Consider the following 26,404-nt stretch of genomic DNA (forward strand, 5'->3'; position numbering starts at 1 on the left):
CCTGCTGCTTCTTTTAGCTCTTGCACGGGCGTAGTAGGCCTCATAGGATTTGGGTTTCAGCTCCAGTGCTTTTGTTGCAAACTCCTCAGCCATCCCAAAATCCTACAAAAAGGAGCCAAATCAATAAATTACAGTCAACCAGTTCATATTCAAGCACATGTGGCTAAGTATATCACAGAAATGAACATTTTAAAATACACAGTATACATGTTCCGTCCTTGTTGCTGGTTGTATCTTGTTTCTTGCTTTGGGGACATTACACAGCATTTTCAAACTAAGTAATGGATAAATTTGACCCATGCGACATCTCTCCAACACTTCTGCCCCCTGTGTGAAGTGATAAAATACCTGGCAGGCACCCCGGGCATTGTAGAAACACACAACAGACAACCTCATGGTGCCCGTTTTGCTCATATCTCCTGCTTGCTTGAGGCATGTAATCACATCAACAGCTGGTGACAGCCGCTACAAAAGTCTTCCTGCTAGACGCATGACTAGACTAAGACTTATGTAAACAAACTTTTATGAAGAGCTTTTTCTGCAGAAACAATTATCCAGAAAGACTTCAAAATGACCGCTCTCCTCATGTTTGCTTCAATGTAATTTTTAAGTCATTTAAATTCATCATTCTGTTAAAACATTGGGCGAAAACTGCAACAGGAAAACGGCACAACTGCTCGGCACACTAACACTGAGCAGACAGGCTGGCACATGCGGGAGCTGAAATTGTTTCACAAGAAGATTTGAGTAGATTGAGGCTGCTGCCCAGTACGCGTTCAGCTTCCTCCCCGTTACCATCTGAACACTAACAAGCTTCTCCTGCCCACACATGCTCAAATCATTTCACATGCTGGAGTACTAGTCACAGATTTATCTCTTTGTCGATAACATTTTCAAAACAATTGGGGATACTTCCCAGATTTATATTATATTCACTACACTGACAAATAAAAATCTGGAGAGTGAAACGCCGTTTTTAAAGTCATTAAAGGATCATGCTAAAAATACAGCGCTGGCTGAGGAACAAAGGGGAAAAAAGTGGAGTGTCTTTTAAGAGGCTTACGTTGGTTTTCCTGCGACAGCGGGAGAGATTGAGGTACAGAGAGACCCTCAGGTCTTTGAATGCCTTCAGGTCATCGCCAAAGCCTTCTCTAGGAAACTTCCTCAGGGCGTACTGGTACCTCTGGGCTGCTTCTTTCATCTTCCCTTTCTGGAGGACACATGGAGGGCAAACATGCAGTGAGGAAGAAGACAGAACCAGAAGGAAAATGTGGGGTGGGGTGGGGGGTGAGAAGCAGGGCAAGGTATTCACCAGATACTCCCACAATAGCTGTTCTCTGGCTCGAGCCCTCCCTTCTCATCAATCTCACACACACACACACACACACACACACACACACACACACACACACACACACACACACACACACACACACACACACACACACACCACCTGCCAAGCTTGTCCTTTCTGCCACAAAGCTCAATCTGTTAAATGTCAGGCATCGATCACGGCTCCTCTGGTAAGCGGTGCAGAACAAACACATCTACTACATTTTCTGCATTTAACTGAGCTACAAAACTATGGAAATCATTTTATTGTTATGTTGAACTAAATTATATTGTTCAGTGCTTTTTTCATTTCTTTATAAAAAAAAAGCCATCATCTGATAATAACTCCTTTGTGCCTTTGAGTACAGCTGGGCAGTTTAGTGAAATGAAACATTTCATTAATACAGGAAAGTGCTCTTTCTTTGCCAGTTGTACCTTGTAAAGTAGGTTTCCCTCCTCCATCAGCTTCTGAAGAAGAATGATCAGGATGTCAGGCTTGGAAGTAGCCATGGCCCAGGCAGCGTTCCCTGTAGGCGGAGAGGGGAAAGAGAGAAGTCGAGGGAGACGTGTTACGTCGGTGTTACTGGTGCCAACATATGGTCACTGTATTCTCTGGAAATTGGTACAAGGTAAAGTTACCTAAAGATTGTACCTGATCGATCGTAAGGAGACGTTCTGTTGCCTTAGTTTTTATTGAAGGCAGTTAAGAAAGAGTTAGGAGGGAAGAGAGCGAAGAGAAAAGAGGTCATGCAACAGCAAGGGTAGTTATTTGTAGTGAAAGGAAAAAGTGTTATAAAGTGTAGTGTGACAATATAAAATTATGTGTCACTCAACTTGAAATGGCCTTGTATTTTCAGCAGTAAATGCATGCAGACTGTTAACTGTGCAGAAAGAACATTTAAAGGTTCTGCCCATTACCATTTCTTTTTTTTTACTCTGAGACAGCAGAGTGCTCTGCAGATAAGCCGCAGACCCAGATAGCTCTATGAATGTCATTTAGGTGATAAGTCACATTCTTAAATTAGCCAAGCAGCACACAAGGGAGAAGAGGAAGGACACACACACGTGCACTGACATACCAGGAAAAGTGAGCGCACACCCACCCACACACACACACACCCACACACACACTCTGAACAGTGAGTGAAAAGCAGGAATGGAAACAGGGTTTTTCCACAACATTCCACAAAATTAGCTTGAGCTTATTCTTAGCACCATGAGATACTGAGCAGGACAGAAACAAGCTCGACACAGAGACAAAACAAAACACTGAGAGTCTCTCAGTGTTTACTGAGACGTGACAGAGCTCCGCAGACCACGGACAGTTTCTAGAGACCACAGGAGTAACAGCTGACTAAGACTTGTTCTACAAACTGACAGCGCTGAGTGTCTACACACAAAGCTACATACATGTACATGTGGGTAATAAATAACCACTGCTTACCCAGCTTGGCCCCTTTCTTCAGCAGAGTCACCACCACCGATGTGTTCCTGCAGCCTATGGCCCTGTCCAGAGGCCTCATCCCACTGTAGTCCACATGCTCTATCACCGCTCCTCTTTCCACCAAATACTGGACCTACGTGAGAGCGCCAACAGTTAAAAAACACTGTGTTGAACAGTTGAGCGCCGTAACCCTAACCCTAAAGCAGAACGGTACGTGTTCAATAATGGCACAGGGATGCTCTCAGTTAAGGCTGAATGAGGTGTTGTTATGCACGTGGCTGTGAGTTCACTGTGCTGTGTGTGCTGGGATGTTTTCAACAAACAGAAACTCATTTCACTTACAATCTCTGCGTCTCCGTAGAAGGCAGCGAGGTCCAGCGGAGTTCGTCCATTTTTGTCCGTGTGGTCGATGACCGCACCTTTCTCCACCAAAAACTGTACTACGTTCTTATGTCCTTTTAAACATGCCCAGCTCAGGGGTGTCAGTCCCTCCTTGTCCATCGACGTCAAAGATGCACCTTGAAGACAAACAATTAGTCATTAAACACTTCATATTAACTCACACTGTTAAATGAATACATCCAGCTAATGAGCATCCACAGCCTTGTCATTTCTTGGTGAATGAGACTGATGTTGCTTGGGCTCACCTTTAGAAAGCAGAAACTCTACGGTGCTCAGGTGACCCTCGCAGGAAGCCACCATGAGTAGGGTCCTGCCCTGCTTGTCGCTGACGTTAATGTCGGCACCGTGCTGCAACAGCAGCTCTGCGATCTGGGAAACAGACAAAAACTGTCAGAGAACAGACCTCAAACCCATCCAGGCACACAGAGCTCACACAAAACTTTAGTTTGTTCTTTTAGCAGAGACCATGACCCGGAGAGCAACAACAAAATACCACACAGTGTTTTAAGAGTCAGAAGAAGAAAATGTTGAGGTGTAATTGTAGCTTGAAGCAGCGTGGTTGCTGTAGTTACAGAGAGATCGTTTTGTCTGGGACAATAGAGCCACTCAGTATGTCTCACCTGCCAGTGTCCCTGTCTGACGGCGCAGAAGAGAGGAGACACCCCCCGCCGGTTGACCTGCTGCACCACCGCCCCCTGCTCCAACAGGAAACTGCAAACCTCCATCTTTCCCCGGCCTGCTGCTGCCGTCAAGGCTAAAGAGAGGAGGACACACACACGTTAGGATTGATGTACGTCTGACTTAAGGTAAGGATACAGTAAAGTAGTGAGATAAGAGTGGAATTTAAACCCTCCCTCTTAACAACACCAAGCCAGAGAGGACACTGAATAGCAGGAAGATTAGTGAACATGATAACATGCACAGTACACAGAGACTTGTACTGTTCATGAGCAACATCCCGACTCTTTAGTAACCCACAAGTATGTGGAAAAAGGAAAGGCTTGGATATAAATAGTGTTTGCAATCCCAGAATCCCTCATATTCCTCACAGAACAAAGATGAGTAGAGAAATGCAGGCTAATATTTGGTGATAATTGAGTTTAAAAACAGACAATTATGTTATGCTTATTAAACTCATTAAATTCCTGCCTCGAGCTCCCCGAGTCTTGTACAGAGAGATGAGAATTCAGTATTTTTATGCATCAGCAGACAAACATTAGACAACAAAGTCAAACAATTCTGTTTAACACCCATTCTTGTTTATATTTTGTCTCTTTTTCGGATCACGATGAACTGGAATTAACTGCGTCTAATTCACATCTAACAAAAATAAAATATATTAATGTGTGTTTTTCTATTCAGGTCTGTGAAGAAAGCAAAGACAGATTCTTCAAATGTTCGATGCTTACAGTTAATCGGCGGCTGCTTGCGTATGGCAGCAGATGGGTCGGTCTTAAATGAACGCTGGTTGTCAAAACGAAGCGTGATCCACTATAAGAATCGGGAACAGCTCTGCTCTCACATTCAGATTTAAGGTGCCGCTGAGCCTCCATATCTGACTGACATCGTCCATCTGGATGAACAGCCATCAGAGCCAAACAACCCCGCCCTCCATCTGCTCAAAATATGGATATCCTCACACACAGCTCGGTAAAAGAACAATGACTCTGAGCAGCTAAATTTAGGCTCTGTTTGTGCTCCAGGGAGCAACATTAGCAGCACCTGGGATGATCCTGGTTTACACTGAACGTACGGTCAACAGCTGTGTTGATGTTTGAAAGTGACGCCTCATTTTAAACTTAAAAGTCCCATGTCCTCATGCCAAGTTAATAGCATTTATTCAATTCTTCAGAGTATTTCAAACACTTTTCTTAATACTAAAACATCTCAACGCTCCTTTTCTAACTTCATTTACTGCTTCAGTATTGTTAATTATTTACTCATTCAATAAGTCGTGCCTTACTTAATCTTATCTTGTGTATTGTAAGCTATTCATCAGCGTTCTGCTCTGCCTACTCCTCTAGCCCTCCTACAAAGCTGCCTTGAGGAGGAGACTCTAAATCACTGTCTGATAAAACAGATTTAAAAAGTAAACACATGATGACGTCCTCATCCACAACCAGGCAGGAGAAACACCAACAACAACAAAGAGGTTGTGACTTTCTTTTTGAAGATTATTTGTTTTTGCATTTATACCTTTATTAGGCAGCAACAGTGAAGAGGCAGAAGTGTGTGTGTGTGTGTGTGTGTGTGTGTGTGTGTGTGGCATGCAACAACACGGTTGCAGCCATGTGGCCATGTGGCATGTGCTGTAACCATTTGGCTGAGGAGGTGCTCCGTGACCTGGCATTTTAACCAAAGTTTTGCAGATAAACAACCTGGAAGCATTTTACTATTGGTTCTATGTAATCATTTCTAACCATAGTGCTTGCTGATGTTATAGTTGCTTAAGCTACTCTCAGGGTAGAATTCATAAACAACTCAATTAAGAATGATTCAATTATCGACAAAATGTCTATTTCAAAAGGTTGCAGGCAATTTCTAAAAGCCAACACTGAGGCATTGATTGTTATTTGTAAAATGGCAAGTTTGCTTTGCCTGGGGACAGCAGATGCACAGTTACATAAGAAATGCATTTCTACTGAGCACACAGGCATTCACCTCCACCTCCGTGAACAAAATTTTAATTCTACTGTCTGAAAAGTTTTCTTTTACATGTAACTGAAAGAATGAAATTAGTGACAAGAAAGGAGCAACATTTCCTGCAGCTCATAAAGAGAACGGAGAATTTACTTCCTGTTTAAATCAGTGTTGTTTTGAATCTTTTCTACAAAATGCTGATAAGTAAAACCCATAGACAAATATCTTCTCCTCAGAAAACAGTAAACACAGTGCACAACGCACACACAGTGAAATATGCAGGTGTTTGTCACTTGATGCGAGAATAAAGAGCATATTTTCCCCAGGCACCTGAGTGAACCCACAAATAGCTGCCTGGGTTAGCTCCTGCTGCGCTCTTATTGTACAGTATGAACTTGTATTCTTTGTACATGTGGAAAATAACAGCAGAGCCTTGAATGAACGCTTAATTCCAAAATGATTTTAAATCCTGACTCAAATAAAAGAACTACTGACTACTGAATAATACACACAAAAGTACCCACTGGCTACTGCATTAGTCAGAAGATGTTATATATTTATTTATGTTTATGATGCCTCACAAAATGCCAGAGAATGATATATACTCATCTGTGCACATTGTGCCACAACAACAGAATATATCATGAAATGATGTGTGATTTACAGAAGATTACACTTCTGCAACACAAGAATTTGTACATTTGCCTTGAGCCAAACCTGCCGCTGTGTGCTGACAACAATGAGAATGATTGTGTGCAGTTAAATTACCTTTCTTTGCATAACGGGAAAGAGGTTTGCATCCTAAGAGGGGATTTTAAAAGATGGAGCTTGCCCAGATGTGCAATCCAATCTGCCTATATTTAAACACGGGAGACAGTGGGCCTATTTGCATAGAGATGTAATATTCCATTGAATTTTAAATATGAAATACATTTTCACAGAGAAGGTTGTTATCGGAGAATTGTTTTCAGAAGCAAGCATGAACGGCCAGTTCTAAAAGGGGATACTTCAGGAGCTTTTGTCAGTTTTGCTGTTCTCTGCATCAGATCACCGGCTGCTACCAGGTCGCATTATTAAATCTGCGCCATGAATGGCAGAAAAGGGATTAGAGGTGAAACCGAGATTTAATATATCTCTCAGTGCTAATCATTTCTGTTGTTTGCATAAGCTGAGTCATTTTTACTGTCTGTAGTGAACTCCACTACAACGCGGCATCTCTATCTCTAGTTCACCTATAAATATTAATTATATGGCTGCAGAAAATGCCTCTTTTTTTTTCAAGCACGACCCAGTGAACAAAAATCAACATTATAGTCATAATTGTGTTTACTAACCTATTTTTCCTAAATGCAGATGAGCCTCATTAAATCAGTGGTGCCATAACTCAGAGCCTTCCTATTGCTACCTGAGATATTTCATTACTTTAGAAGGGTGCTGGCTGAGATTTAACATCCACTTTGTAAATGGAGCTGAGGTTTAAATACTGCAGCAGCTACAGGTGGCTCCAATGTTTATGAGAGTATTATTATTATTATTATTATTCACAGCAATAGTCATGTCCAAAGTACCCTGGGCTGGAATCTAGACTATATATCAGGTTTAGTAATACCACCCAAAGCTTTGGACAAATGTATTACGTTTTCAACAACGAGAAGATAGGTTGTTTCGACTGCACCATATGTAATAATATTTTAGAGCAACAACTCTTTGTTCCAGGACTGCAATAAGGTCTGAAGTCCTGCAGTCATTTAGCAGGGCACAAGCACCAGTTAACCACACTGTGGACAGTCTCTCTCCACTAATAGGCTGACCTACATTCCTGTAGCACCAAACTTTTTGAGCTAAATCCTGCTGGCTTACAAGTGAGACAGACACACAAAGAGACTATTATTAAAATCCTCCTTTTTTTTAATCTATTCTAGTATGATTGTACACAAAAAGAAGAAGCATCAAACACCGTTGTCAAATAAGAGGGGGTGCGATTCGAACATTTATAGCTCTGGATCACTAAACTCTCAGAGCAAAAGCTACCGTTGAAGATGAGAGACAACATTTCAAATGTGTCCAACATTTCAAAACCTTCTACACTGAAAATCACAAGAAATACTGCAGAAATATTTTTATATAAATATTTTAGTACTTAAACCGGTAACCAGAAAACAAAGCAAAAGGGCTAATAAATATTCTTATGACATCACCTCTGCAATGGCTAAAAAGATGCCTGGACCCTTCCAGAATACTTATTCCTGTGAAACCAGCTTTCGACTACTTTTTTCAGCTTTCATGTAACCAGTTTTACACCTGACAGACACCTCCTGCAGGCCATTAACTACAGCCATTGTCCACAACATCTACTCCTGATTAGCAAACTCTGTCTCACACTTTCTGTCATCACTCAACTTTAATCAGATGGCAGATGCACAAACTTACCAGCAGTCCAAAAAACCTTCTCAGAAAGAAAAACTTGTATCAACAGCAAAATGTAAGAATTTTGGTTGGTTATAATCAATACGTAATTCTACAGCAATACCCCTGGTGTACCTAAACGTGGCCAGGAATGTATACAACAGATGGTGGAGTAACTTCAAAATGTCTAAACTGTTGGCAGTATCTTAACATGGAACACCAAGGGCATACTGAAGCTCAAATCCTGGAAAATTATTGTTCAGAGGAAATGCTGTGTTGACCAAACTCTAAGTAGAAACCCACATGATCCCATAGTAAGTAATGCTTTCACCAGAAAGAACAGCACAGGGAAAGTTGGAAGAGCCGTAAAAATGTACACATTTGGGATGAGTGACATCTACATCAAACAGAGAGCATTATTGTGCAGGAGAGAGATACAGGACCTTCCACTTCAGCATGCAATTACAGCGGTGAGGTCCAGAATGCTAAAACAGCAGGTGATAATACAACAGAGCCACGTAATGCAAAAAGATGGATGAAAACATACCTGTCTCTCCCCACAGAGTGTCGTGGCTATCAATTTGCACAGCGTGCTCATTATTCAACTCCAGCAAGCCCCTCACAACCTGCCAAAAAAGAAACTTAGATTAATGGCATACTGTTTCAGCATAAGATATCAAATAAACCTTCAAGAGGTTATACAACATGCTAATTTTGTAGCTGAATAACAACAAAAAAATGTGATACTGCTGCCTGAGCAAATTATTATAAATTAATCACAGAACCACTGCTCCCTAAACCACTGTGTGAGGTCATGTGTCCAGTCTGATTAATACTTCAACTTTAACGGGGTCTACTTCTACATGTGGGTTGACAGCTTAGCTTGGCCCAGTTCTGTTATTCTAAGCCAGGCCTCGGGATCCCATTCCAACTAATGAGAAAGCCAAAATAAACCTTGAGCCTGCATTGCACCTGAGCAGCTGAAGGCACTGCACCGTGATTGATCCCTGACTCCTGCCTTCAGACACACAAGGCCGAATAACACTTCAAACTTTAAGTCATCATCACGGAGGAACAAGATGTGCTCTGATTTGATCTATTGTTCCCTCTGCTCGCTGAAATTCTTTTGTGGATCGTCGTTGTGAAAACACACAGGAAATAATAAGTGTTGTTCTGCTGTGAAGCATCGAAAAACCTTCAGAATTCAATGTGGATTGCATTTTTGCAATATGCAGTGTAGTAGTAGTGAGTTACGGTTTCATAAAGAGGACTTTCTTTATCATATCCTCAGGTTCATTGGTCATTTTTACTGTGTAGGGGGGACTGGTGAGGCTGATTTTGTGCAAAGTAAATTATGTGCATGTGTGTCAGTCAGACCTGTGTGTGTCCCATGCTGGAGGCTGCTATCAAAGCCTGCTGCAGAGCTTTGTTCTTCAGAGCGCAGTCCTGCTGCTGCCCCTCAGCACTCCATTCTAGCTCCAGCAGGTACTGGATAATCTCTGGGTGTCCTCGGAGAGCGGCATGGACCAGCGCACACTGGCCACTCTTATCTACATTATCAACCTGGTGGAAATACAACAGGGTTAGTTTTGTCGCACCAAAACACAGGAAATATTCCCAACACCTGGGGTAAATGTACTGTATGTTTAAAAAGCTTCAAGTTATGTGCTGCATAAATGCAGCAGAGCAAAGTCTGTGCAGGTAGACATGGCTTCAGTTTGTATGATCACAACTTCCATATTTCTAACTCATCTTTATTTATAGACCAAGAGTCTCCTCACCTTGGCCCCCCTCTTGCAGAGCAGCATGACTAGTCCCAAGTGTCCTGCAGCGGCTGAGAAGCAGAGGGGGTTCATGCCATTTTCAGACACCACGTCTACGCTGGCCCCGAACTCGAGCAGCAGGGAAGCTATTTCCTGGTGACCGAGGTGGCACTGGACGCAAAGCACTGGCGCGTTGTTCAGGACCTCTGTGCGGTAATTCACGTTCGCCCCACCCAGCATCAGCAGACGGCTCACCTGATTGTACAAATGAAAACGCAAACAGAGACAGCTGGTTTGGAACAATGTTATCAAAATGTTCCCATCTGTGCTCATATTATCTGTAAACCATTCCATTTTATTGCATTTATAAGCCCTCTTATGTAAAAAGACAATAAAAGATGTTTTTGAATGTTTCCTTTTATCTGAATTAAAGATTAATGTAATTGGCAAAATGAGGGGAAAAAAGCCACATCAACATGCTGCGTGCTGTAATTTCAGGGTGAAAAATCTGACTATATTTAACCAAGTCAAGTCCATTTTTATATATAGCCGAATATCACGAATCACACATTTAAGGACAACACCCTCTGTCCTTAGACCCTCAATTCGGATCAGTGAACCCCCCCGAAAAAAAAGAAATGGAAGAAACCTCAGAAAGACAACAGAGGAGGGGATCCCTCTTCCCCAGACACACTAGATGTCGTGTGTACAGAATGAAGAATATAATCCTGTGAATCCTTATGCACTCATTATTCCTCTTAAAACCTCTCTAAAGTACCTTCAAAGGTAGATAAAGTAAAATATTCCACACTATTTCACAACATTACACAAGAGCATTACAGACATCTAAAAAACTGGATCTTGACCAGAATAAGTAAAGTTGATCAATACACGAGTTTGTAATGATGGAGGTCAAATACGATGTGGAGATCAAACTATTTTCTAAACTCATACATTTTTCCAATTTACGACTTTCAAGGATTTGTGAACACGGTGGTCAACGACTAATTTAAACGAGAAGAATATAGATCTAAGAATTTAAGATACTTTTGATTTTACCCTTGTAACTCATTTCAGTGCAGAAGCTCATATTGCTTCAGCCTAATCTTGAGATTCTTCTCCAAGCAAAGGTCAGACAGCAAATGAAGTGGTCACATTCTGCTGAATGCAATTATTAAGTGTGTTATTCTCTTCCATGATGAGGAAATCAATAATAAATGCATAGTCAAACAGAGCCACGAAGCCAAACAAGTATCCGACAACAGGAAATGAAAATGTATGTTATTTGTTGGATCCGCTGTGGAATAAATTAGTAGCGATTCTTGGTTTTTCCCAGAGGACAGAACAAGGTCATTCTGTAAATGTCTCTTTGAGTGATGTTACACTTACACACAATTACTGGCAAATAGACAATGAGGATGACAACAAGTGATGGAACACCACTGAGACGCTAAGAGAAAAAAGTAGGATAATTTAGCTTCAAGCTAGAATACATCATTGCGACATAATGGCCTTTCCAGGAAAGGCTAACGATTTTTTCCCTCTCAACAGAAAACCGGAAAGTACACAGGCAATTCTCTTAATTTAAGATAATATTAATCTTTGAAGTTTAACAAGCTCTACTGCTGCTAACTTTAACTTGGCCTTTTGTTTGTCAAATCCTTGATAAAGGCACCTTCCCTGTATGGAGTTTCAGAATCAACAAACCATTAATAGACTATCCCAGGAGCCAAAAGTGCAGTAAGTTCAATAATTTATATTTATAGTAAAAAAACAAAGAAGAAAAAAGTTTGTCCTTTTTGACTTTCTGTCCCTCTTTCATCTTGTGCTGACCTTTTAACTCCTCACGTTTCCCATTTTCTTCCTCCTGGCACACGTTTCATCAATATCTACTTCCAAATTTCCTGCAAAGATTTTTAATTTTCCATTTTGCTTATATGAGAATAAGACAGGGTCAGGGTAATATCTGATACATAAATGGCTCATCACTGTGTGAAATAAGCATCTGACAAGATATAAATTATATTACACTTGGCCAAAGATGCAAACTGAATGTATCTGCCTTTTTCAAATAACTTCTTGTTGTGTTCAAATAAGCGGTTGGCTTCAATGTGATAGTGCCGTTCTGCCAAACTTTGTTAATTAACTAACGTAACACAGACGGTCTTTTATCACTGACACACTCTTTTCATTTGCTCTAGTCTATTTGCTCTAGTCATTTGCTCTAGTCTATATTCATGGCTAACATAAGACACACACACCCTAGATCTATCATTGTGCTGAACATACTGAGACATGTTCTAATCATTATCATATAAGGAAGAATAAAATGGGACACATTGCAAGAAATGTCAAAAGAGGGTCATGTGAGAAAAATGTGAATTATTGTTGTGAGAAAATGGGAAATGTGAGGAAAATTGCAAATGCTTTGTGTGTAGAAGAGCTAGGACTAATAAAACCGGAAAAAAATAGGCCGGTTTGGAAGTGAAGGAGAAAGTTTAAGCTTTTATATTTTTACAATCCATTTAAATGACGTAACTGACTCTGACTCTAATTACTTGTGTATTCATTTACACTTTTGCCTGCCTATTAATAGTGTTTGCTTTGTCATGGATCGAGGAAATGGCAAGAAACAAGATGCATCAGTCCAGGCCGATAAGCGCCTTTATACTGCTTTTCATGGTGGTTTCCATTGTTAGTTTGCGCTGAGCTCACACTCATCGTAAGGAGCAGAGCGTGGCATTTATAATAATTCACCACTTAATTGCCATCTGTGGAGTTACAAAAGCATTTAGGAGGGACATTTGAGGATGTCAGATGTCACTCATAATACTTTGTATACTAATCATCATCGTGACGTGTGATTTGAGAGTTTGATTTTTTTAATTATCAAGCAATCTATTGACTTCTTGATGTATCAATGAACTACTGTGAAGTGAAAAATAGTAAGTGTCCATCATAAGTTACCAGATTGGGAAGTGATGTCTGCAAATTGCTTATTTTCTCTGAATAGAATAGAAAAACCAGAGATGATTCAATTTATACTGGTATAAAACTGAGAAAGCAAACCTCTGCATTCAAGTTTGCTATTATCATCAATTAATAACCATTTTCATCATCTGATTAGCTAATGGGGCTGATTGTTTCAGGTCACGCAAGAGCTAGAGAAGAGCTGGGGAACATCTTTACCTTGACGTTGGGCGTGTAGAGATTCCTCAGGGAGGCCAAGGCTGCAGAAAGGCCGTCGGCACTGCAGCTAATCCACAAAGCCTGCAGCACACTGGATGACACACCTGTTTTCTTACTCAGGCCCTGCACACACACACACACAAACACACACCAGTGGATATATGAATGCACAAAGACACAAATACATAGGTAAAGTGAATGAACTTGAACTTGAGCTGCACAAGCCGTCAGTGTTTCTCTTCACATCCCATGGCTTATCCCCTGGTGAACTATACTGAGAGTGAACACCATGAGATTCCAAGTAGGGATGGCTGATAGATAGCTATACCTTGAAGATGTGTGCTTTGAGGATGTGGTGTCCCAGCTCCATGGTCTGCTGACGATTCAGTTTCCCCTCTTGACGGGAAAGCATGAAAGCCATAAGAGCATGGCCAGTCCTGGGTGAGCAAACGACAGAGGGGATACAAGGACAGTTAAAAAACAGAATGACAACAAAAAGGCTTGGAGACATGAGTTTTCCTTTTGTTGTGCAAAACATAATGTTCATAAAATGTTTCCATAATATACTCTCATCTGGTCTTCTGCTTCAGGACAAACCTTGGATGGTAATTTTTTTTGCCATATGTAAATCTGCTGATGCATTTGGTGTTCATCTGCCTCACTTAACATGAAACTACTTGTTCATTGTGGTCATGAAGAGCACCTTAGCACCTTTGTACTGTGAATTAGGTATAAAACTTAACGCTGGAGGAAGAGTGTAAAACCATTGGGTTCTCCACTCTGGCGTTTTAATTAATGCAGAACTTCATTAAAAGGACATGCATGACTGCAGATCACTTTGATCTGGTTAAAATTCTCTCTATTCGTGCCCAGGCACAAACAGAGAGGCAGTGCTGCAAGCTTTTGTCTGCATGTGCATTCCCTATGCCAGAGCCTTTGTTTTTTTTAATGACGGAGTTGGAAGGCTGTGAATGACCAGAATATGAAGCTCGGCTCTGGTCCATTTAGAGACACCACTGGTCCATTTAGAGACACCACTGTGTGAGCTGAGGTGATACTGACAAGCAACAGGGAGGAAAAAAAGCCAGCCAAAGTGACGTCATCCAACGTATTAAGTGTGAATGACTGAAGTCTGTAAAGTGGGTGATGGAGCTCCAGAATTACAATTAGGTAGCACTACTAAAGCAGATAAGCTTGTCTCACAGGGCAAGAAGGGCACGGCAGGAAGCGATGATCTTTTTCTGCAGATTGAAGTCTCATGTGGAAATGTATTCCAGCTCAAGTGAAATACAAGGTAGATTCACATGACTACATACATTATGTAAAATATTTAGGCCAACTAAACTAATCTGCAAATTAAAAAAAGGTATTCGCAGTTTTCCAAACAACTTATTTCCCAAGGACATTTGTAATATATGTTTTTAGTTAACAGAGACATATTGGTAGGAATGCACACTAATAACATAGCTTTTACAAATGAATCCCATAGATTTTTGACATCCAGCTATTTCAAATTAGGGTGGCAGCCACTGTATTGCTACCAACAGCCAGAGCTCCAGAATAAAGAATAAATATAACTTGTAAGCTTTTGTTTTTCAAAGGAAATTCAGTTATTCTGCCTGCGGCAGGGATCTCTGTATGTCAGTAGGGTCCTCGTGAATTGCTAATTGCTAGCACAAAATAAAAAGTAGCAGTACAGCAACTACATTATAAATAGTGGGTTATTGTGATTACAGTTAATACCTGGAACATCTTGAACTTGAACCCCTGACTTAGAAATGAGTCATGTTGCACTTATCGGTTCGAATATTGTACTTACACAAAGTCCATCATGTTAGTTCACTTATGTGCAAAGTGAACATTAGAGTGCTGTCTGCCACACAGTCTCAAAACCACTGGAAGAACATTTTGATTAAAAGCCTCCAACGTTCTTATTTAAATTTATTTGACTATTGCCGTGTAATTATCATCATGGCTTAATTTGTGCTTTCCAACAGATTGTTTGAGGTCTAATTGTGACGCGTTACAAGAATATTTTCTAGATGCAACTCAGACTTGTCATGCCTGAAAGAGTAGCCCTTAAGGGAGAGCCGCTGAGTTACTGCATTTGCTTACAAAGCAGAAGACTGACCTGGGGTCACAGAGGAAGTCCGTACTCTCTCCATCAGCTCTCCACACCAGCCACTCTCTGAAGGAGGGATGGCAAAACATACGCGTCTTGTCCCGCCGTTTGATGAGGAAGCATGAGAGCAACTCCATGCGTTGTTGGAAGTCCTCCCACTGCAGCTCCCCTTGGATGAAACTGGCATTGATGGCCTGGAACAGCTGCTCATCAGTCATGGGGTGCAGCGAGGCAAGCGCCACGTTGAGGATGGGCAGTGAGCGCTCAAAGGCCGAATTGGTCATGAACTTCATGTTGCACTGTAACTGGTAGAGCTCAGCCAGTGAGACGGGCACCACTTTGTAGCTGGCACTCTTGATCACCAAGTGGCCCCTCTCGAACAGATCCAGGGTGAGTTTGAGATACAGGTAGGAACCCTGGCTGCGTGAGATCAGGTGGCTACTGAGCTTGCCAACTGTAATGGGGTCAGCCTTGCCATTCAGGCTAATATTGTTCATGATATCCTTGCTGCCATTGATGCGGTACTGGATATATGCATTGAGGTCGTTGCTTATCTCTTTGTTGTCGTTAAAGTCATCAAGGGAGATCTGGGAGAATGGCAGAAGGCTGGTGATCTCCTATGGAAGACGCAAGGTAAAGACAGTCAGTGACATCTAAGTTATATTTGAGGAGCCTGCTGTGTGATTTCCTTCTCACTGAATATTAGCCTACGTTAATAAGAAAATGTACCAATCAAATCTTTGGGTCTGAATACCCGAATAACAATAGTCTCTGCAATATAAATTGTATTGCTTATTACCACAACAGACATATAGAAAGATTATGGCTAAAAGCATGCATCCTGAGACCTGACATTCTGCTTATTCGTTTACTATCGGAGGACTGTCTTTGAGCAGCACAGGAGCGACCACGCTGAGCTATCAGGCCAAGGCAGACACTTGTTACTGTTGTAAATGTGGCTATGAGGCAGGGGATAGATGGCATGGTGGTGTGGGGCAACAGGAACACTTCTAGCAGAGGTCTGAGCCAGAGCTCACATTTCAATCTATGTCCTGGGGGTTGGAGAAATCAATGCACCTTAATCCTCCAATCCTCTGCCTGTCTAAGGCTAGAGAAACATTGCCTCAGTGAGATAACACTTCCCTCTTCCTCACCATGACAAGGTACAGCAAACAGACACACAAACACATATCTCCACACATGCACAGAGTCCCTGAAATGCAATGATCATAATCCACGAGGTGTATGTAAGTGCTAGCAACACCTCACAGGTATGCCAGATATTAGTCTCGCAAGCAAAGGCCAATATCCTGAACCCTTCCTCCTCTGTGAAATCCTATTTGTTTGCTCAAAGTGCAAAACAATACCATAACACTTCTTCTTCACACAAATATGATGCTGTGGTTGCAAACTGAGTAATATTTGTTCATGGCTGTCATAGAGGAGAGTATTATGTGACCTTCCAAAACCGAATATTAATTGTGGCACAGTCGCAGACTAAAAACAAATGGATTAGCTTGGTTTGTAGTGCACTGCATACTGATGGACAGTACCTCGGCCTGGCTTCTGCCTGAGCATTAATAACTTGAGTTCTGGTCATGTCAGTCAGCTATCACAACATTATCCCAAGCTTAGCGCTTTGTCCCAGCAAAGACAATCAGCCGTCATGTGGCTCATGTCAAAGCCTCAGCTATTGCCAGTGTGAGTTCAACATGGGCCCGGCACATCTCTGTAACTGGTTGACCTAGTGTCACTTTCCCTCCAAGCTAGTCAGCTCAAAGTGACTGACTGCTTCTTCCCTGCCACGCAGTCTTGATCCCCGGGTCACTGATACTCATATTCCTTCATGAATGTTCCTGGATACGCTTGACAGAAATGACTCTGTAGAGAGTAGAGCGTGACAAGGAAAAGCAGCTCAGGAAAACTCTGACACTTGTCAAAATCCACAGGGTTTGATGGCAGTCAGAGTATCAAGAAGTGACAGCAGATTGGATGTTTATACTACAATTGCTAGCTAACCTACTGTAATAAACTAATCTCCCTTAACACAAGACAGATAATTTGAAATCTTTAATGAGTCTGAATGACGACGATTCATTCTGTCATATTCCAAGAAAATATATGTTGTGTATATACATATGTAAGACAAGCTCACCCCAATATATCTTCCTTACCAGTAAATTGACCCGGACAGTGACCACCAGTTTAAGCCAGGGGGGGAACTTGGCAATGATCTTGGTGATGAAGGAGGCAATGGTGTCTCCGTAGTCTGGCTTATGGAACTCTGCTTCGTTCAGCCCGTCTATCAAGATGATGTGGTCCTCCTCTGGAATCTTCCGCTCTGGAAACACACGCACAACAACCAACAAAGGTAAGATGATGTGCAGTGAGGTGCAGCTCATAACAGTATTAGCTCATCTAAACTGCCCCGTGGTGATTGTACAGAGAGGTGCTTTGTTTCAACGCAGTAACTACACCCTCTCTCCCTCTCAGTGGTGCGGTGAGAGTGAGTGGTGAGGGCTTTTACTTAGATTCATCAACTACAAAGCCACTGCTCCCACTTCACTCCCTACTGAAATGTCAAGTTACATTTGCTCTGTAAAGAAAACGGTGAATACTTTCAGCTGGCTGAGTTACTTCCTGATTCTTTGGTATCATCACAAGCTTGTATTAGTCTTATTAAACATTCCTATAATGTTTGCAAGCTGAAGTGTCTCTTCATGACATAGCTAATTAAATTAACACTTCAGTTACATTACATTACAGTAATTTGACACTTTATAGGTATATGTATATATGACAGTTCTGTCATCGTGTTGTGCCATCTACAGATTGTTTTCTATACTATACATTTCCTGGAGTACTGCGGAGTAACACAAGGCTGTTAAAGAATAAAACAGTAAACAAGAAAATAAAGTCACAACAGAAGAAGCTTACAAACATGAAATATTATACAATGGTGTTTTACCTTTACGAAGGTTGGCGAGTGGCTCAAGGACCCCCCTCCGGAAAGCGGCCATTGGGTCCTGCACACAGGAGCGCAGACTGAGCATGCTCTGGAGGTGGGGCTCTTTCAGCAACAGCTCCCGGTACGCACTGAGCTGGTGTGCTCTGCACAGCAGGGCAGCAATACTATGTACAAACTCTGGTACCAGGCAAGTGTACGTGTTATCCGCCTGGCAGTAGTGATATGCCACCACCTGCAACACAAAGGGAAGGAAGAAAAACAGATAAAGGCAGGGTTATTTCACACATAATTAAAAACACGAGTATTGAATGAAAAGCGTAAATTAGTTTTGGCCTTAAGTAATGAAAAATATAAAAAGCTGGGAACATTCAATAACCTCAAATCATTTGCAAAAACCAACAGCCTTGATTGTTGAATAAAAACCCCATTCTATGGATACAGTATTGAGTCTGATGCCTTTTTATATTCATATCCTCCATAAAGCCACATATTATCTCTTCAATCATGATGAGAACATCACTTTATATACCTCAGAAGGGACAATTAAGTAACTGGGCAATGGCTGACCACCTCAGATAAACTCTACTATAAAAAGTAGGCAGTGGATCCCAGGTGGAGTTCTAAAAGAAGGATCTTCATGCGTCTGAACAGGTTGCTGCAGTGTTCAAAGGAGGTCTGATTTAAAAGGGAAAAGGATGGACAGGCATGGGGAATAAGGAAAGAGAGATGCCCTAGGGATGTATGACTTTGTTCTAATTACAGTCCAACCTGGAGGAGCTGACACACTTCCAGGGGCAGCAGGAGGGGCAGGTGACCTGTTCCTCTGCTGGCTCTACCTCTACAGCTGCTGCCTTTTGCTCCATCAACAATGATGACCAGCTTCTGGAAAAGCCACTGACTAAAGCCTACTTTTCTTCTAAGCCATACCACAGTGACATCTGAAAATGTATTATATATTATTATATATTATATATATATTTCCTCATTTGAAATCGACTAATAAATCCACCATAAGCATTCTAGCTGCAGTAAAGCCATATCTGTTGAGGTGGCACAGAAGGATTGGTCCAAAGTGAGTTGTTAGGTAGGGGAGGTAGAGAGACAAACAGACAAATTGTTTTGCTGCAGCATCTTCTTGGACTCATACTGTAATTACATGTGATGTATGACTCAAATCCTTCCTACTGAATCATGGCAATCGCCTGGATGTGCATACCACTGCAGGAACACATTCTGGTCTGGCAGCTTTGGGAAACAACCTGCTAGTACTCTAATGGGGCAAATCTTATATTCAGCTATAATGTATACTGAACTACCATGATGAGGTTTGGCTAAAATGTGAGAGGAAAATAGCCTGAAAATCAGACTGAATTGCCATTTCACTGAAATAACAAAGATGTTGACAGTGATTTAGAGGTCTGAAACAAGGCAAGGTAGGAACAATGAAACCGTAAACTTTCTACATCAATTTAAAGCCTTGTGACGGCGGTGCTCAAAGAGGGGACTATAATTGCAATTTAAGGGAACAAAAGCTCAGGGGTTGGAGCTTTGTCTATGGTACATTTCAACTCTATTTATCACTACAATACCGACTAGTTGTATCCAGATGTGTGCTCTGGATACAGCAGGGTAGTCTGTCAGAAAAGTAGGCAACTCCAAATCTAAACGCACCAGCAACGGCAAAGTGAAGAAAACAACAGCCTTGGACTGCCATTAAATTTGCTCTACATGTCATCATAAAAATACATAAAAGTGAGCGAACAGGAACTAAATTAAACCCAAAGAATAACACGGCAACTGATTCATATATCCCTTCAAAAAAGATGACTAAATATTACACAACACTGGGGGATTTGATACAGTTTTTTAAGCCATGATGACTCACCAGTCAAATCACCTGTGATTAATTACACACAAGGAACAGGGCTGTGATGTGGTGGTTTACCTTCAATATTACAGTCAAACGAGAAAACAGAGTGGAACATTTATCTCTTGGGGCATTTTATGTGTCACACAATTTGAGGGTTTGTTGGAAAGACACGATAACAAAGCAACACATGGAGGCTGTGACATTATGTTCAGTGAATACAGTAAATTAAAGTTACCTGCTGTTTGTATAAACACAATAACTCTGTATAGGTGCCTGACAAAGAGACTGCAGTAATAGTTAGCGTACAAGTCATGGAGACGACTGCCTCATCAATGAGCAATAAGAATCTCAACAAATTATGATGCAACATTCTGCAGTGCACCTGCAGTACTTCATCTGTTCGCATAACAATGAATTTATTGTTGAGAAACAATGCCTGAAAAATGCACCTCTGTCACAGGAGTGAGACATAAAACTTGCGATAAACCATAAAATGTAATGGCCTCAGTGCCCCTGTTATGAGACCAGATTTAAATCAATGATTAAAATGAACTGACAGAATTTGACAGAAGCTGCTCAGTGTTGCATCAGTACTCACACATCACAGGAACAGAGCCCCTGTGAGAGCGCCTGTTGGAAACACTTTACACAATAATTGGCTTGAGGGATATTGCTTGGGTTTCATAGACATTTAGATGAGCCTCAGCGGCATAAAGTCAGCTGTCTGGTGCATGAACTTTAGAGTTCCCAGTAGCAGAGGCAAACTGCACAGTAGTTGTCTCATGCCCCATTTCACTACAAAGGTGTTACAGGGACACCAGGATGTAATCAGTAGCATTAAAAATGAGGACAAAGCAGGCTCAGTGACGGAGTCCTATTATAAAACTGTCACCCATCAACCGAGCTAACAACCCATAGTCACTAAACGTGCAGAAGTCAAAAAGAGAAGTTTCTGCCACTGAAATTACTTCATGATGTTGAATACAAAAATGTAAGATTTGATGATTAAACTGGTCAAAGAAACACCACCATTACAGTTTTAATAGCAGAATCCAAAGATGTGGAGCTAATAATTATGAAACCAAAAGACAGCTGCGAGCAGCAATTCCACAAACCAAGCCAAAGTGCATTAAGTAGAGAACATTTCAGACAGGTACAGTGCTGACTTGTCTGCCCACTGAACAATTTTCTTCATAATCAGAGAAAGCATCGCAGAAATATGGTCCAACTCCTGTTTGTGTCTTTTTGCCAACTCTGTCACAGACAAGTGGTCTACAATAATGATGACTGTGTTGCTGACTAAAGTGCAGAAATGTTTAACTGTTCACTTGCTACAATAACAAACCAAGTTTTATATTTTAAAAAATCCCTGTTCGCTGTTAAATGCTGTTAATACTGAGGCTTTGATTAAAGTGATCAGTTCACGGCCAAATGCTTAGAAGTATGTAGCTGTTCTTAGCTAAAGCTATCCCAAATATGCAGACTTTCACATAGAGTGGGGAATAATAACAATTACTAGATGTCCATTTGTTGCTTGGTGCCCTAATAACTCTTAATTACTAAATGTTAGCAATAAAGCCATTTGTAGATTTAGTTTAAATATATTGGATACGGGGTGCACGCTGGCTGCAGACCTTTGTTACCTGTCATTTCCAATCCCTCTCTCCTCTCATTTCCTGTCATCACTCTACTGTTGGCTGTCCAGGCTTAAAATGCAACCCCCCCCCCCAAATGTTTGATGTCTAGCCTATCTAACGCGTTGCAACTTGAAGCACTGTTCAATGAAAGCAGCTAAAATGTAACCTCTCCAACAGATGTAAAAAAAGACTAATCAGAGTCTTTACATCAGACAGCTGATCTGACTGCAGTATAAGAAAAAGTTCTGACTTTCCTGTTAGTGTGTTCCCATGGCAACGCAGAGAAAGACCCTGTGGTAGTTTTCAACCTACACAACGCAAATGCCTCCCATCTGTGAGCTAAAAGGGCATCCTAAAGACCTGAGACCAAGTTTTCTATCTTCACACTGCGGTGCTGAGATGCAGCGGACATAAATATTGAAGTTGCCTTTCAAGGCCAACTCGTTAACTAAGCTCACTGCTTCTCAAATCAAAGAAGCCTGTGATATTAAAGGTCTCTGAAAGACCAATGGAGGCACTGTCTGTCATAATCTCAGCAGATTGCTGAAGACCATCCATATTTCAGAGGCTGAATATCAAACAAATGAACATAAACAACCATAAATCATATAAACATAAATCAACTGAGCAGAGCTGGTATCAGGTTTCTGCAGCACATCTCATACATACTAAAAGCAACTCTGCACACCATGAACATCTTTGTAATAAAAGAGAATAACAAGAACACACGGGGAACTGCAAGAAGGGTAAATATACAGCATACTGTCCAAAAAAGTAGACACAGTATATCAATTAATATTCATCAGAGACAGCGGATACCTGTGCATTTGTTTAAATAATGATTGATTCATTATCAGAACTTCGCTCTCAGGTGACAATTGTTATCAGAGCTTTTTTTTTTAATGAAGCCGACTGCCATAATATTGAAGTGAGACAATCTTTTTCTCAACATTCAGGTTTCTTTGATTTCTCTTGAATGCTGAGGTACAGCATTAATTAGAAAAGTTGTACCTTTGCAGCCAGGCGTTTGACAGCCTCCTCCCTACGTCGCTGCATCTCGGGGGTCCCCGGGCAGCTGTTGGTCCGCAGCGTGTTGGTAGCACTGGAAGGTGGAGTGGGCTGTGGGGGCTGGCTGAGAGGAAGGTCTGTGCTTGGACCCCCACCACCTGGAAGACAAAGACACACACTTTATCACATATGCATGTAGACATTAAATAAATACAGACTAATGTGTTTGCAAGTGAGGATGTTTGAGTTAATATTGTCAGTGGATATATCCTCACTTCAATTCTTCACTCTGCAAGCTAATATTACATAGAAAATATAATAACAATAGCTAAAAACTAGCAGCTAATATAGTGCTCACATCCAAGGGCAGATATTAAAATGGATTACTTTTAGGGGAGGCACTGGGACTGTTGGAGGCGATCTGACGCATGCGGCCTCCGTGGCAGCTCAGCGCTACTAGCCGGGAGATAATGGCCGTCTTCCCATAACCCACGCTGCCCACCACTACAGCGCCGTGGTTCTCGGTGGACTCGCTGGCCTTCAGGACATCTTCCAACTGCTGAAAGAGCCAATCTCGACCCACGAACACAGAGTCTGTGGTGATGCTGGGCACCTCAAACAGCAACGGCTTGAGCATGATGTCCACAGGTTTGTATGGAGCAAAACGAGCTGAAGAAAGGGGATAAGGGAAAAAATAATAATTAGTTTGTAAAAAAAATATGGAGTGTCTGAGAAATTTAGACATCAAACCAGTTTGCTTTTGGAATTAATCCCACTTTCTGTCAGTAAGACAATGTTTTCATGTTGAAACATCAACCATGTCACTGTAAGCTCTTCTGCAGCCTCTGAATGATGAGCCAATAACACAACCATGCAATGACAACATCGGGCCTTTCTGCGGGTGAAAAAGCTTCAAACTGATGCTGGGTTGTAGTTCACCCTTAATTTATTCCAGAATAAATTCATCTTCCATCCTTCACAGACAAACCTGCGTATATTGCCATACTGTATACCAGTTTTTAAGGAATACTTAATCTATCTGTAGTATTACTTTTCCAGAGTGGGTCACGTACATCAAAATCCTGAACATTTTAGTCTGGAAACTGTCTTTTTTCATTGTCTGCTTTAGCTTGGATGAATGCCAATTTAAGTGGAATCACAAAGTAAGTGGGCTTGAAAGAGGACTTTCTATCTGGTCCACTTCAGTACTAATTTGATCTAAGAACACTTCGGGAACTCTTTTAAAGCTCTGATCTTCTCTACTAATACTAGTATACTAACTACTGATACTTCTATTACTGCTTTTATAGCTATTATTCATACCACTGTTGCTAGTTAAACTTACTGCTATTATGACTACTACTAAAATAATATTTCTGCTTACTTTCATACTGGCCAAATACCTACTCCTTTTGAAAAGAACCATAGCCTTGGCTTAAGAATGGCTTAATGTTTTAACAATGAGTCCCTGTGCCCAACTTAATACCACATGCCAATAACTATATCACCATGATGGATTACTTACTTTATGTCTAAAAGTTATTTTTATAAGGAACAAATACTTGTAATAAATCAAAAGTACTGGCTGCTTGAAAAGGAGAACATCTATTTCATAATTCTACTTTGGAAAGATGGTTGGCAGGACTTCTAAGTTTCTCAGTAACAATTTTAACTTAATAGGACAAAGAATGCAATGTGTGTTTTTCTTTTTCAAAAATGATTTATCTAAATAGGTTATAAGCCTTTACATAACACAGTCATCTATACAGAGGTTTTTGTACAGTTTTGAGGTTTATTAATCAACATATTTATAGAACATTCTGTTGGTAAGCTGTTGGCAGACTTTCGACCTGACCTATTGTGTGGGCTATGGCGGTGTCCTCTGCACAAACACCCACGTCTACAACAAGACAACAAACCATATCTAATTTCTTCACTCACTTAAGTCTAGAACAGTTATATACACATAAGACTGTAACATTAAGCAGCATGCAACTGTCAGCAGGCCCTGGCAATAACAGAAATCTAAATACATGCATACATACAGTGCAGAACAAAAAAAAAAAAGACATGGACTATTCCTCAGTACTGAATTTTATTCCGCAGGGATTTAAAAATGAATCCACTGACATGATGCTTCTGTATCAACGTCATGTTTAAGGAGGTGTGGGAAAGGAAGAGGACGTTTTCAAACGAGGGTTAAATAGTTTCAGTATCTAATGATGTCATATTAAATTATTCATGTTCTCATCAAATATTCACTCTGTGGGATTTCTCTCAGTGAGGCAGAGGTTTCAAAACATATACCACAGATAGCGGCTGGGGAACCAAGGAAACGTTGCATGATTTTAACTGAATGCGTGCAGGAAACATGCTTTTTGATAGTACAGCATTAATATAAATCTGTGCAGTGCATACAGTAAGTATTTGGACAGTTTTATTTGTGGCTCTGCACTTATGCACACTGCAATTGAAATTTAACAATGACTATGAAGATAAAGTGCAGACTTTTAGCTTTAATTTGAGGGTGTTAACATCCACCTCGGATGAACCGTGTATTAACTGTAGTATCTTTTATACATAGCTCTAAATAGCATAAAGAGCTACAATTCCTACACTGTTAACCTAATATGGATGTGAACACATTAAAGCTGAAACACAGCAATTTTCACTGTTTTATTTGAAATCTAGTGGAGTGGAGCGGAGCCATAACAATGAAAAACATCTCACTGTCCAAATACTGCACTTTATATTGTGCTGTATATCCCACTATCATTACAGTCGGAGTGTTAGCCATGTGAGCTTTCACATATTTGATGTTACTGTCACTAATATCTAAAAATAAGTGAACTGACTGGTATATGTATTAGCTGATGTGTTTTTCCACCATTCCCTGGTAGCCTCATGCCTATCTACAGCAATAATGCAAACACAGTGTAGCCACCTTTAGAGTCCTGAGGTGGCCTTCCTCCTGTGTTATGCCAGGGTAGGCGAATGGATGTCCGCAGGGGGGTGTTGCGCTGTTCATCAAGAAAGCTCAGGTCTTCCAGCTTTGTGGAACTGGTCGCTGTAGACAGAGACAGAGATAGAAATAAAGAGAATGTCAAGTAGGCACTTCTTGAGTGTATTTGTCACACTGACTAAGAGTAAGACAGAAACACACACAAGATAAAATTTAGTGGCACGTTTGGCATCCCTGAGAGACAATGAGTGAAGAAGAGGCAAGCCAGTGCGCTCTGACATTTGTAGCTTCCTTGAGGCAGTGTGTGCAGATACCAGTATCCCTAAGTCAAGACAAAAATGCTCCCCTTTTCTTTGATTTGAGCTGACAGCTACACACAATATAGCAGTAAGAGGTCTCTCCCCACAGACATCCCCGCTGAGGTGTACAGAGAGGACCAATTACCTTTGCCTTTCATAAAAGTCCAATAACCAATCGGAGAAAGCTATAGAAATGTTCCACTTTACAGGTTCACTGCCATATTGCTTAAAATGACTCATTACTGAGAATCTACTTACTTACTATAATTTCGGCACCATAATACAGAACAGACCTCAAGATTTGCAAACCAACAATCATTCATGAACAGGGCCAAACTATATAAGGCATTAGAGAACACTTT

General features: G+C 41.1%; 1 protein-coding gene across 1 annotated transcript in view; it reads right to left on the reverse strand.

Moving 5' to 3' along the window:
- The window catches only part of tanc1b (tetratricopeptide repeat, ankyrin repeat and coiled-coil containing 1b), a 68,053-nt gene that overhangs the window by 2,858 nt on the left and 38,791 nt on the right, over nucleotides 1-26,404 (reverse strand). Inside the window, exons 7-24 of the mRNA XM_070914005.1 lie at nucleotides 25,726-25,848; nucleotides 23,169-23,450; nucleotides 22,785-22,939; nucleotides 18,267-18,498; nucleotides 17,473-17,639; nucleotides 15,308-15,915; nucleotides 13,505-13,613; nucleotides 13,177-13,299; nucleotides 10,006-10,242; nucleotides 9,602-9,787; nucleotides 8,772-8,850; nucleotides 3,799-3,932; nucleotides 3,424-3,547; nucleotides 3,119-3,294; nucleotides 2,777-2,909; nucleotides 1,768-1,859; nucleotides 1,064-1,210; nucleotides 2-102 (exon numbers count right to left, since the gene is read on the reverse strand). Of these exons, the coding sequence (XP_070770106.1) occupies nucleotides 2-102; nucleotides 1,064-1,210; nucleotides 1,768-1,859; nucleotides 2,777-2,909; nucleotides 3,119-3,294; nucleotides 3,424-3,547; nucleotides 3,799-3,932; nucleotides 8,772-8,850; nucleotides 9,602-9,787; nucleotides 10,006-10,242; nucleotides 13,177-13,299; nucleotides 13,505-13,613; nucleotides 15,308-15,915; nucleotides 17,473-17,639; nucleotides 18,267-18,498; nucleotides 22,785-22,939; nucleotides 23,169-23,450; nucleotides 25,726-25,848 (3,208 nt within the window). The remainder of the gene's footprint in view (nucleotide 1; nucleotides 103-1,063; nucleotides 1,211-1,767; nucleotides 1,860-2,776; nucleotides 2,910-3,118; nucleotides 3,295-3,423; nucleotides 3,548-3,798; nucleotides 3,933-8,771; nucleotides 8,851-9,601; nucleotides 9,788-10,005; nucleotides 10,243-13,176; nucleotides 13,300-13,504; nucleotides 13,614-15,307; nucleotides 15,916-17,472; nucleotides 17,640-18,266; nucleotides 18,499-22,784; nucleotides 22,940-23,168; nucleotides 23,451-25,725; nucleotides 25,849-26,404) is intronic.

Source organism: Enoplosus armatus, chromosome 11, assembly GCF_043641665.1.
Source record: "Enoplosus armatus isolate fEnoArm2 chromosome 11, fEnoArm2.hap1, whole genome shotgun sequence".
NCBI lineage: Eukaryota > Metazoa > Chordata > Actinopteri > Centrarchiformes > Enoplosidae > Enoplosus > Enoplosus armatus.